Raw genomic sequence first — 13,852 nt, forward strand, 5'->3', positions numbered from 1 at the left:
TTAATTTGCTGCAGATCTTAAAAATGGTTCCTGGCTAGAACATGGTTAGAAGTTTCTTTCATAAAAGTGGAGAGACAATGCAGGAACAACTGTACCTGAAGATACTACCTTGATTTAAAGGGAACCTGTCTCATCAGCTCCTCCTTCAGTGCTTCAAATGCCTTGGACTCTCTTTGCTCTTTCTTTCCATAATTCGTTACTAACCTGCTATGCCAGCAGTGCATACATTGGTAACCTCATGGGCTAATCTTTTTGGTTTTAATGACCTTGTCATTTCCTGTACCTTTAAATGAGGGTGAATTTCACTTTTCCAGGTAAGCACAATGATGATGCTATGTATAGTACCTAATGTTTGCTGCTAGCCCTAACTGATGCATTTCTTAGATATGACCTCAGTTAAAGATATTCAATCTAATTACTTCCACTTCCTGCTTCTGGAAAACTATGTCATTTGCACATTCAGTTTACTTAGATGAGAGATGCCTTTCTCTTTTATGAAGCATAATGGCTCATTTAATGGTAAATCCAATTCTTACCTTGCTTCCCTCAGCAGCAGGTCCATTTATAAACCCTAGTCTAGCATTTCCTTGAGATTTGAAACCTATGCAAGTCTCTCCTTCCTTGGCCTCAGTTTCCTTGTCTGTAAAATGAAGTAGAGTGGGGTGGTATTGAACTAAATGATTTCCATAGCCCCTGCCAATTATGACATTCTATGATTCATTTCTCATCCTGCTAATTAGAAGCTACTCTTCCAAGATAATATGTTTTTGTTTGGGTCCCAGCAAAGTGGAATGATATTCTTAGCTTAGACTCGCATTAAATTACTTACACCTCCCTTAAACTGATTTCTAGTCATTTCCCTTCTCTTTTCATGTCCCTGAAATGATGGGTTTCTTAAGTTCAAGTTGCTTCTCATTACCTGATTTGATCTTGTTGATTTAAGTCTTGAAGGAAGTGAGTCATTCTAAGATTTGGAGGTGAGAAGAGAACAAATTCCAACCTGGGCATAACCCATGTAAAGTGGTGGAAATGGAAAATGCTATCTATGTTCTTGAAACAGCTAATAGGCTTCTTTGACTAGACTGTTGAATGTTAAGGGGAGTAATATGAAATAAATCTGAAAAAGTAAGCAGAATACAGATTGTAGAGGGCTTTAAATGCCAGATTGAGCAGTTTGTAGAACCCCTAAAAACTTTTAAACAGGAGAGTGACATAAGACCTGTCCTTTTAGGAGAATGGTTTTTGTATGGATGAAGAATGGACTGGAGAGGGGAAGAGATTGGGAATTAGGGAGGCTAATTAGCTGTCTATTGTAGTAGACAGTGGACAGAAAGTAATGGATACCAGAGATAGTATGGAGTTTGAATCAATAATATTTGGCAACTCCTTGGATATTATGGATGAGGGAGAGGTAAGAGTTAAGAGCAACTGAGATTTTAAACTTATATGACTAGAAGAATGATATGAGACTTAATAAAAATGGGAAAATTTGGAGAAGTAATGAACAAAGGCAGAGAGTCAAGATGGTAGATTTAAGGAAGTAACCCACCTGAACTCTCACAACATTCCCCTCCAAACAACTTTAACACCTCAAATCAAATTTTGGAGCAGAATAGCCAACAAAAGGTCAGGGTGAGACATTTTTCCAGCCTAAGAAAACTGAGGAAGTTTGTAGAAAAAATCTGTGACGCTGAGGAGGCCTATCTGGAGTACCCACACACAGAGGCAACAACAGTAGCTACCGCGGTAGTAGCAGCTCCCAGCTCAGATACCTAGTCAGAAAGAAATTACAGAGGACTCTTTGTTGGCACTGGGTGCAGCTGGTGTTGATTGGTAACTCTATTACCCATATGTAGTTCTGGGTCACAGTTGAAGGGCAGAGAGGAGTGCTGGTGGTCAGTCACGAGGGAGAAGGGACTCTAGTCACAGTTCCAGGGCCAAGAGGAGCAACTAGTGTTTACAGTGGTGGGGGATTGGGGGGCCTGAATACAGTTCTGAGGACAAGAGGCGTACTAGTGTTTGTGGCTGCAGGGGCCCTTTCTGGGTAAAGACCAGGGTGCAAACCTGTCCTAGGATAACACCATCTTGGAAGTACCAAAAACTTGCAGACCTCCAGAACTAGCTCTAAAAACAGCAGAAAGAAAAAGTCTGAAGCTTGGGACAGTGCCTCCCTCTCCCCAGGTGAGCAGAATGCAACTTTAATATAAAGTTCAAAGTCAAGAAGTAGGCTGGAAAAATGAGCAAGAAACAAATAAAAGAACTTGACCTAAGCTACTACTACAAGAAGACCAAGACATAAACTCAGAAGAAGTTAATGTGAAAACAACTACAAACAAAGCCTCAAAGAAAAATGCTAATTGGACACAAACCTAACAAGAATCCACATTTCACATATTATCTTTTATCAAATATATTGTTTACTTGTCTTATATCCTTTATTATAATACATCTTTGGGAAGAAAACTGTATTTTGTCCTTCTTTATATCCCTTTGTGCCTTACAGAAGTTGCTTGATAATTATTTGTTAAATTAATGTGTGTCTTATAGAACAGCAGTTTCAAAATTTTTGAAGTTACAGAATCATTACATTTAAAAGGAACACATACAGAGATTACTGATCATGTGGTTGAATCTGAGTGATATATTTTGGATATATCAAAATAAATAGGTTGTAGATGGATAAGTACATATTGTGAACTCAGTCTTAATTGACTTCAGAAAACAGAACAGTGTGTCTAAAATGTAACACGTGCACACACATACATACACACATATATTACGTGGTAATGAAGCAAAATCTATATAGTTTATAGACAATAATCCTATATTAAGCATCTAAAATAATTTTTTAATAAGCAAACTTAAGCCTGAATATGGAAATTCTGAGATTATAATAACATTTCTTTCTTTTCTTTTTATATTGTATCACATCTGGGTAACAGTAAAACAAAATGATAAAATTGCTGTCTATATGTAGCAACACTTTCACAGTTCCCTTTCTGGTATTGTCATTGATGACATTTAGAATCAATTGTGATACTGTAGGGTGAAAATGAGAGTATAATTTGTAGATAGAACAAAAGAATAGAACAGATGCCAGAAAATAATATCCTTACCTTTTATTTCATTCTGTTCCTCCTCCCTGAAGTTAGGCTTAATAGGTTGGGCAAGGGAGGTAGCAATTAAGCTCTTATCCCAGGCATGTGATGAGGGTTTCCATTGTTGGGCCAATCACCTTAGAAAAACTGAAAGGTTCCAGTGTGAAGGTAAGGGTGGAACATGATGCATTTTAAGTTATCAGATATATCCCTTGACATATATATGGTCAATTTTTTATATCTTACAATGTTACATATATAGTTTTTTTGTTTATTTTTGTAGATTGATTACTCAAAGCAGTAAAAATGGCCAGAAGTTCAGTATCCGATGAAGAAATGGCAGACCTCAGAGAAGCTTTCTCCAAAGTTGGTGAGTAGCATTGGTGTGGAAGACATAGTCTAATATTGCTCAATAATTCTCATTACTCAATTACCTCAGCACAGCTTCGTCAAAATGATGAAATATAGGCACAGTAGAAGAGCTCAGAAAAGAAAAGCAGTGGGGATAGTTAGGAGCTGAAGGCGCCAGTTCCCAAGAAGAGATTACATTTAAAATCTGTCTTCCTCTGCTTCACCTGACATCCTTTCTCTTCCCTCTCTCCATTTCCAACCTGGGAAATCTACCAACTCTTGGTTCTTTCAGCCCGTATTTAGCTTTATTGTTGTTTCTCCTGGCTTTCTATATTGACATCCTTTTTTTCCCTCCATTTCCCTCTTCTACCTAATAACAATCATTTTGTATCCCATTCCACTTTTGAAAAAAAAAATCCCTTTGGTTGACTATTTTCTTCTTAGTTCTAGATCTCTTTGGCCAGAATCCCTACCTCTCACTCTTAGAGTTTCAACTTCCTCATCCTGGAGCTAGGACCTGTTGTTCCCTCATCTCCCAGAAGTGTCTAGCATGGTGCCTTCTGAGTGACAATATGCTATACCTTTTGAGTGATAGCTGCAGTGTTTTGTTGAGCTTCAGGCCTTTTTATGGCGGCATCCCCAGATGCTGGGATCATTGTCTCCACTACCCTGCCATTCCTCACTTCCCCCGCATCCTATCTGATACACCCAGTGTTCTTGGTTTAATGGCCACTGAACATTGGGAAGGCAGCATGAAGTGAGACAACAGTGGAAAGAGCTCCAGATTTGGCATCAGAATGAATGCCTGGGGTTGATTGCCATCTTTACCACTTTTTACCTGTATAATTTTGGGCATGTCAATGGAGGAAACTTAATCACTGTCTAATCAACTTTCATAGGATCATTGTAAGGCTCAGTGAGGTAATGTATGTGAAGTACTTGGTAATGATAATGGGCTACCACTACAACTACTAATACATTTGTTATTTATTATTTACAGATACAGATGGCAATGGGTACATCAGCTACAATGAACTGAATGACTTGTTCAAGGCAGCTTGCTTGCCCTTGCCTGGGTACAGAATAAGGGAAATCACTGAGAACTTGATGGCAACTGGAGATCTAAACCATGATGGCCGGATCAGCTTTGATGAGTTTATCTCAGTGAGTACAAAAATAAAAGATGTGGAATGACATTTTCAAAATAGAACTTTCAATACTCTGATATCTCAAGGGTCTGTGAGTTCAAAGTGCTTGCTTGATCAAGACATCCCTCTATACCTTAATAGTCAGTCTTCATGACTTGTTATGAATTTTAAAAAAAGTTCAGAAGTTTGGTACCTGATCTTCTGGTGATGAGGCTTTCTGCATTTGGCTAGTGATCTTTGAATGATGGAGTCTTTCACTGGGTTCATAGTTGAACATATCCTACTTGATAGAACCTACAAGGTTCTGCTCCACTTGGTAGTGCCTTCGAAAACCCAGGGTCACTTCATACCACCATGAGTGGAGGGTTTTTAGTATGTGGCTAGAACAAATGTGGTTCTCCTGCTATGGCAATATTCTCTTCTTTTTCCAAAGTTTCCTGGTTAAGCCTTGAACTTCTCTAAAGGCATACTGTTTTCACAGGTGTTTCATGGGTTAAAAAGCACAGAAGTTGCCAAGACCTTCAGAAAAGCCATTAATAAGAAAGAAGGCATTTGTGCTATTGGTGGTACTTCAGAACAGTCCAGTGTTGGGACACAGCATTCCTATTCAGGTAAATTCATAATGCCTACTAACAGAAGAGAAATCATTAATATCCATTTTTCATCAAAATCCCCCATGAATTGGCCTATTTTGGGAATGATTAGAAAGAAGCACAGAGAATTTGAGTGGCTTACCCATAACCACACAACACTCAAGAAGACTAGAAGCAGTTTGGGCGGCCAGGTGGCTCAGCGAGTAAGAGCACCGGCTCCAATGTCGGGATGACCTGGGGATTGAATCCCGGGCTCAGACACTTAGCACCCACCCAGAAACACCTGGCTGTGTAACCTTGAGCAAATTACTTAACCCCAATTGCTTAGGGGCAGCCAGGTGGCTCAGCGAGTAAGAGCACCGGCTCCAGTGTTGGGATGACCTGGGGATCGAATCTGGGCCCAGATACTTAGCACCACACCCAGAAATAACTGGCCGTGTAACCGTGAGCAAGTTATTTAACCCTGATTGCTTTAAAAAAAACAGAAGACTAGAAGCAGAGCCCCTAAGGTTCATCCTATAAGCATTAGACCATATTCCTTCTCCTGTGCCAGAAGTAATATTTATTTCTTCCCACTAAATGTTCTTATTGAATATCTCTGTCTGACTTTAAGTCTATTTTCAGAGTGTTTTGTGACCTTGGGTAAACTTAGACACTATGGCTGTTTACAAAAGGCACTAAAGGTTTTGGAAGGCAGCAGGGGGATGGGTTAGATGAACTCACAAGGTTTGTTCCAGGTCTGACATTCTGAGACCAGAGTGAACTTTGTTGTTTATATTGGAATATGGTTTTGCAAATGGATAAATGTAACCATTGATTTGCAGAGGAAGAAAAATATGCCTTTGTTAACTGGATAAACAAAGCCCTGGAAAATGATCCAGATTGTAAGCACGTCCTCCCTATGGATCCAAACACAGATGACCTCTTTACTGCTGTTGGAGATGGCATCGTCCTATGGTAAATAATACTTCCTCATTGGTTTCTAAATGTGTCTATATGATTATATACATGCACATACATATGCATAAGTGTGTAACATATATGTGAATGTATAAGCATATGGTTATTTTTAGCTTATGGAGTAAACTTGGCACTGTTTTAACCCCATGCATGGCAGTTTCCTGAGAGCAGTGCACTCTACTGATTCCTTTTCCCTAGTCATTGGTTGATAGCACAGGGGGTCCAAACTAATTTTAATAGCCTAAATCAAATATAATTAGGAAGATAAATTCATTGTGAAAAAAAACCACACATGTGGATTCTGTGGCCAAAATACCAATCATTTGTAGATGATATGCTATTTTAGGTCATCTAAACATTCCCTGATATTGGTACAATAGTAATATAAAATAGGAAATTATAATTGAGAAGAAACATTTGCACACTGCATCCCTTACTCTTTTTTTTTTAGAGAGAGGGGAAGGCAAGGCAGTTGGGGTAAGTGACTTGCCCAAGGTCACACAACTAGTTAAGTGTCAAATGTTTGAGGCTGAATTTGAACTCAGGTTCTCCTGACTTGAGGGCCAGTGCTATATTCACGGTGCCACCACCCCTGCATCCCTTAATCTTGAATGTATCCTGTCACCAGAGTTAGGGAACTCAACCTTGTGTCTAAAACAGGATTTTTGTATTGTACATTCATGGGCACATGACCTCTATATGAATTTATAGGAAAAAGTTTATAAAGCTACTTGAGAGAAAGCACTAATCACCTGAACGTGGCCAATTTATCCCAGCACACAGCTCACCATCTACCCAACATGCTGATTTTCAACGGTCTGTCCTAGAGTTGCTCTTACTGACATTACAGGACCATCCTAGCAAAAGTGTAGGCTTCTCCAGGGCTTACTTGTATAGTCAAGTTCTAATTAGGCCTCTGTTCTTCAGAGATAATGGATGGAGCGTCTCTGTAGTTAGTGTGGAAATTCAGACAGAAGAGGAAAAAGAATAGGGCAGTCTTGTGGACTCTCCCTGACAACCATTGCCACCACCACTATTTTAGATAGATTGAAACACTGTCATTAAATATAGGAATATATGGGATGGCTACGTGGCCCAGTAAATAGAGCATCAGCCCTGGAGTCAGGAGGACCTGAGTTCAAATTCGGCCTCAGACACTTAATACAAAACTAGCCATGTGACCTTGGGCAAGTCACAACCCCAATTGCCCTACCTTCCCCTCTCCAAAAAAAATTTAAAAATAAATCAATGTAGGAGTATACTTTTGCCCAACCCATTAACCAGAGCTTATTGTCATATCTTTAAAACTGTTCTATCCCCCATACTCCACTTGTTGCTTTGTGGAGACTGAGGGAGCTGTGAAAGTCTCTACTCTGCTGAGCATGGTTGTAGAGAAGGCCAAGAGGCAGAGAGATTGGCACTAAAAATCCTTCAAGGTTTATCCTTTGTACTGTTTTTGTAAATTGGTGGGGCTATTGCTAAAAGCCTAAACAGTGTAAAACTGCCAAGATCACTATGGGTTGTGTATTGGGAGAGAGTGACCATGTGTGTTTCCTGTGTCTTTGTGTAAAAATGGTATTTTTACCACGAGTTTTACTCAGCAAATAATTTTTCAGAAATAGAAAAGTTCTCAAGAACTTCATCTAATCAAAAGAACATTTCTTGCTTACCTAAAAGGGGATATCTGAAACTATTTTTGTAGATTATATCTTTACAGAAGATTATGTTTTGTAAGCAATCTTCAAACGTCCAATAGGATGTGTGAATATTCAAATCAGGTCACTAATATTTTAATAAACATTAATTAATTAACAGAATTAATGAAATGAATCTATCCAAAATGAGGTTGATCTAAACCTCGTTGTATGGAATGTCTGCATTGTGATATATCCCTCAGGTGTCTCTAGCCTACACGAGGCATGTATGAAATGGGAACAATAATACCTGTAGCAATATTTACCTCACTTGCTTATTTTGATGATCGGATCAGATCAGATCAGATAAGGTATAAGAAATGCTTGGCAAACCTTAAAATGCTGTATAAATACCAACTATCGGGGCGGCCAGGTAGCACAGCGAGTAAGAGCACCGGCCCCAGTGTCAGGATGACCTGGGGGTTCGAATCTGGGCTCAGACACTTAGCATCCACCCAGAAACACCTGGCCATGTAACCTTGAGCAAGTTACTTAACCCCAATTGCTTAAAAAATAAATGAATGAATGAATAAATAAATAAATACCAACTATTATTATTGCTATTATTACCTGGAGTCAGGAAAACCTGAGTTCAAATTTGACTTTGGACAATTATTAGCTGTGTGACCCTGGCCTTAACCTCTCTCTGCTTCAATTTCTTCGAGTGTAAAATGGGGATAATAATAGCACTTACCTCCTAAGATTGTTATGAAGGTAAAATGAAACTATATTTGTAAAGCACTTTGCCATATAAAAACTAGCTATTATTATCAGTGAAAATAATATTAAATAATTTATGTTCTCTTGCCTAAAATACTATTTTAACATTAGAAGTACCAGATTATGGTAGCAGAATACACAACTTTCAGCCAGATAGTGTTTTTCCTTGAAAAATATTGCTAATGCCAATTTTTGCCCCCTTTAAGTAAAGCAATTTTTTTGTTGTATAACTTCAAAGTAGAGAAAGCTTTCAGACCTGAGGGACCTTCTTTTTATCTCCATTGTGATTGCAAATATTTCGTTACCAACAGCTCCAGTGAAATCTACGTATTATTATTATTATTACCAACAATAGCAATAATAATTACAACTCAAATATATATGGGCTTTAAAGTTACAGTTCACTTTCTTTAGAAAAACCATGTCAAATAGGTAGTGAGCTATTACTATTCCCATTTTATAGACAGGGAAACTGAGTCACAGAGAAATTAATTGACTTGCCCAAGTAATAATTAATAGAGCTGGGAAGTGAACACAGGCATCCTGACTCTGATCCCAATATGCATTTTCTACTATACCATCCTGCTTTTCTTGGAAAAACAATTCAAGTTTACTTTCCTCCAAACAACCCAGTGAGTCAGGCAGCATATATATCCCATCTTACTTATGAGAAACTGATTTATTTGTACATGGTCACACGGCGAGTCTGAGGAAGAATCCAAATGCAGATTTTCTGATTCCAGATGTAGCATTCTATCTCTACTAGCACTTGTCTTTAAATGGATTTTGTCTACAGTGGATACCTGACATAGCATAAATCAGATACTAGTAGGGGAAATTAGTACCATAATATAGTATAATATGACAGGATATATTGTAATATAATATAATACATGTGATATACTGTGTATGATAGAACAGAAAAGGACAGAATAAGATAGGAGAGAAATAGAATAATAAAGAAAACAGGACCCAGGATATTGAAAAAATTTATTCATCCTGAAATATTGAGTTTGACTCAGACACCCAAAACAGAACAGGGGATTTCCATTAACTGAAACTAAACACAACTTCCTCAGCGTGTAGTTGCTGGGGAATGCTCAAATCCTTCCATTACTTCCCTTATCAAACTTTAATACTCCTATTTTGAACAATACATAGGTGAAGTTGGTATCCTTTTCCCAGCCAGAAACTGTAAATCAGAGGTTGCCAAACTTATCTGACCTATTGCCCCCTTTAAAAAAAATTGCTTGGCACCCCCTCTGGAAATCTACTTTCTATCCTTTAACCTTTTTTTTTAATTGCATCATTTCAAAAAAAATATTTTAAAATGACCCATCTTAAATTTAATAATTTATTTTAAATTTGGGGTTTTTTTCTGCATTGAAATTTTGATAGCCCAATATTGTGTCATGTAACCATATAATATCATATCATAAACAAGTCATTCCACTCGCATGTTCCTTCTGATGCATGCTAGACTTACCGACAATGCAGGACAGTCATCAGACTAGACCTCTGATTGGTTATAACTTGCATTTTCTGTGTTTATTTAGAAAATAATGCAATCACTATGAGTTTAACTGTTATACAACAGATGAAATATGTACAGTTTTTCAAAATTGTATCTTTTCTTTTTTCCTTATGCTTCCACTGCCCCCTTATTTTTATTCAATGCCCCACAATTGCACCCAAGGCTACTACCGCCCCCTCCCCTCGTTGTTCCAGCCTCCCCCAGGGGGCGGTATTGTCCACTTTGGAAACCTATGACACTAACTTGTTCTCTCTATCGGCTTTCTTTGTAAAGAAATAACCTGGATTGAAATGACTGAGGAAATAAGGAAGCAATTTGTTGTTGTTGTTCAGTTGTTTCAGTCGTTTCTGATTCTTGGGGGTCTTGGCAAAGACACTGGAGTAGTTTGCCATTTCCTTCTCTAGCTCATTTTACAGATGACTAATTGAGGCAAGCAAGGATAAGTGACTTGCCCAGGGTCACACAGTTAGTAAGTGTCTGAGGTCAGATTTGAACTCAGAAGATGAGTCTTCCTGACTTCAGGCCCAGTACCCTATCCCTGCGCCACCTAGCCACCTTTTCAGGATTTGCTGGTGTGCTGAGATAATTCAGGGGTGTGTATGTGTGTATACAAAATGCATTTGCTTCTTCAGTCCCTGTCTAAAGATGTTAATGTATTCAGTTTCTCTCCCTCAGGTATACTAAGCCTATTCTAGATTCACTTAAATCAAAATTACCCTCTTTGGTTTCACATATGGGGAGCACAGAGTAGGAAGGAAAAAAGGAAACAAGTATTTATCTAGTACCTAATCTGTTCCAGGCACTGTGCTAGCATTTTACAAACATTATGTCATTAGGTGCTGTTATTGTCTCCCTTTTATAGTTGAGGAAACTGAGGTAAAATAACTTTCTCAGGATCACACAGTTGATAAGTGCATAAGGTCAGATTTGAACTCAGGTCTGCCTGACTCCTGATCTAACACTATATCTACTCTGCCACCTAGATGCCTAGGTATAACGTTGTCTTAATTGCTTACAGTGATGTTGGAATATAAAAAAAAAAAATCAGTATTATTAGGGTTTGATGGTCAGGAGCCAGTTCATTCATTGTTTTCATTTTGGTCTTTTCCATTTTAGTAAAATGATCAACCTATCAGTGCCAGATACCATTGATGAAAGAACAATCAACAAAAAGAAACTTACCCCATTCACCATCCAGGTATGGAAAAATGTTTTGTTTTGTTTTTTTTCCCTATTTCATCTGATTTATAGGAATATATTTAGGTGAGAGATGAGTGATGTGGCCACAAGATCAATCTACATACCTGTCCTAAGCTACCAGAATCAGCATGTGGCAGAGTATCAAATTAGCTCTGCTTTGATTTAGTACAGTATTTCTCAGAAACTGGACCAAAAAGAGAAATAAACCAGGATTCGGGGCCTATGATTTCTGTGCAGACAGATGGAAATTAAGGGAAAATGTTTCTGTTTTGTCTTTAAGTATAACAATAGCTGTACTGTAATAAAAAAAAGAAATGGAAGAGGGGTAAGTGGAAGGAAGAGGGAGATTCATTTATGAAAAAAATTCTCAGTAGCTTAAATTGAACTTCAACTTCCCCTATGAGTTATCTTTGAGCCCATTCCAAAAACATGCCATTTTAGTGAAAAAGATAAGCCTTTCTAAGAAATGAGGGGGTAGAAAACGGGAAGTGTTCTGGCAGCTTTCACTGTGGCGTGCTACATTATTGACTGCATCAGTGTGATAAATATAACCTACTTTTAGCATTCAATTACTTTGATTAACTGGAAAACTAACAAGCCAGAAGTACATTCAGAACTATTAAAATGCCTTTCTACTCTGCATTCCACTTCTATAAAATAATTGAATCCACTTTGTTAAGAACATACATCACTGATTAGTTAATCTGCAATGTATTGATTTATTGATTCTTATTTGGGTTTAAATAGTCGTGTGGTGTGTATGTGTGTGTGGGGGGGTTTCAAAGAAATTTCGGAAGACTTATATGAACTGATAAAGAATGAAGTGAGTTTGGAGAACAGTTTATACAATGATAATATTGTAAAGACAAAATCTTGGAAGATTTAGGAATCTGGATGAATAGAGTGACCAAGCACAATTCTAGAAGGCTCACAATGAAACATACTATCCTTTTTCTGAAAGAGAGGTGTTAGTCTCAGAATGCAGACTGAGGCATTTTTTTTACATACTTATGTAGGAATTTGACTTGATTATACATGTTTGTAACAGAGATTTTGTTTTTCTTGTTTTCTTATCAGGAGAGGGCAGGGAGGTCAAAGGGAAAGAAGGCAGATCTTAATAAAAGTAAAATAAAATTGAATTTAGCAATTTATTTTTATTGTACAAATGAGCTACCTGGTTATAAGACACTAGTATGTAATTTGTCTGTGTATTTAACCAAGTTATCTACATATTATGTATACTCAGTAAAATATTGTCATAATAACACCAGTTATAGCTCTCCCAGAAATATGAATGTTGGTTATTATTCTCTCCCCACTCACTTTCCATGCCAAGAGAGTTGTTGCCTCTTTCTTTTATGACCTTTCTTTACATCAACTGTTGTGTTAAAGTGCATAAGCAATGACAAGACAATGGGTGGCCTCTGATTATTGTAATGCTGCCTTTTTCTCAGTAGGGGGCTTAGTGTGCTGCCTCCATTTCAAAGCAGGATGGGAAATGTAAGAATTATTACTAAAATGGGCATTCCACTTAACATTTGTTTTTTTGAAGAATACAGCAACAGGCTAACTATTGGGTCTTCTAGCCTGAATTCTTTTTTTCTCATTCTGTTACTTACCATTTTTTTTTCCCTTAGAGATGTTATGGGATCTAATGAGATAATGCTTTTAAAACGCCATAAGGCCTTCAGAAGAAATTAGATGTTTGTTGTGGTTGTCAAGTTATTGCTGTCATCACCATTAATCACCACCTGGTATTTACTGGCATGTTTTGTCATTTCCACCCCTTCAGGAGAATTTGAACCTGGCTCTGAATTCTGCCTCAGCCATTGGGTGCCATGTTGTTAACATAGGAGCTGAGGACTTAAAAGAGGGGAAACCTTATCTGGTCTTGGGCCTTTTGTGGCAAGTCATCAAAATCGGATTGTTTGCAGACATTGAACTCAGCAGAAATGAAGGTACAAACAAAGGCTAAAGCCTTTTATTTTGTGGAGTAGCCTTCTACTAATGCATATATTTTGATGAAGTAGAGAATGTGTGAAGGATATCCAGGCTCAGACTGTTTAAGAAGACTTGAATAAAGCATATGTAAATTAATGCTGGGCTCTCTACCTGACACAGCAGATGAAATTCAACCATTCATCATTTTTCTTCTTTCCCACAGTAATCAGACTTCTTAAAATATGAAAGTAAAGGCTTCTTAATACCACAGGCTGATAATGCCTATTTAAATGGAACATATAACTTACTTTAGCTGTCTGGAATGCCAGCCTCAAAAAGCTTTCCTCAGATAGCTCATTTTAGACCTGGATAAGTTATTTCAGTCATGCCTGACTCTTCATGATCCTCATTTGAGGTTTTCTTGGCAGAGATATTGGAATGGTTTGCCATTTCTTTTTCCACCTCATTTTACAGATGAGGAAACTGAGGTAAACAGGGTTAAGTCACTTGCCCAGGGTCACACAGCTAGTAACTGTCTGAGGCCATATTTGAACTACTGAATATGAGTCTTCCTGACTCCAGGCCTGACACTCTATGCACTGTACCATCTAGC

At 37.9% G+C, this 13,852-nt stretch overlaps 1 protein-coding gene across 9 annotated transcripts in view; it reads left to right on the plus strand.

Annotated features, from left to right (window-relative positions):
• Positions 1-13,852, plus strand: part of LCP1 (lymphocyte cytosolic protein 1) — a 118,110-nt gene that overhangs the window by 80,553 nt on the left and 23,705 nt on the right. For all 9 annotated transcript variants that reach the window (XM_069063698.1, XM_069063702.1, XM_069063697.1 and 6 more), the window contains 6 exons: positions 3,382-3,468; positions 4,450-4,613; positions 5,079-5,208; positions 6,015-6,147; positions 11,215-11,296; positions 13,091-13,256. In XM_069063698.1, coding sequence (XP_068919799.1) covers positions 3,405-3,468; positions 4,450-4,613; positions 5,079-5,208; positions 6,015-6,147; positions 11,215-11,296; positions 13,091-13,256 — 739 coding nt within the window. In that variant the 5' untranslated portion in view covers positions 3,382-3,404. The remainder of the gene's footprint in view (positions 1-3,381; positions 3,469-4,449; positions 4,614-5,078; positions 5,209-6,014; positions 6,148-11,214; positions 11,297-13,090; positions 13,257-13,852) is intronic.

Source organism: Petaurus breviceps, unplaced genomic scaffold (assembly GCF_028583685.1).
Source record: "Petaurus breviceps papuanus isolate PSGF00001 unplaced genomic scaffold, PetGlider_PUasm1.0 90594, whole genome shotgun sequence".
In the NCBI taxonomy this organism is placed as follows: Eukaryota; Metazoa; Chordata; class Mammalia; order Diprotodontia; family Petauridae; genus Petaurus; species Petaurus breviceps.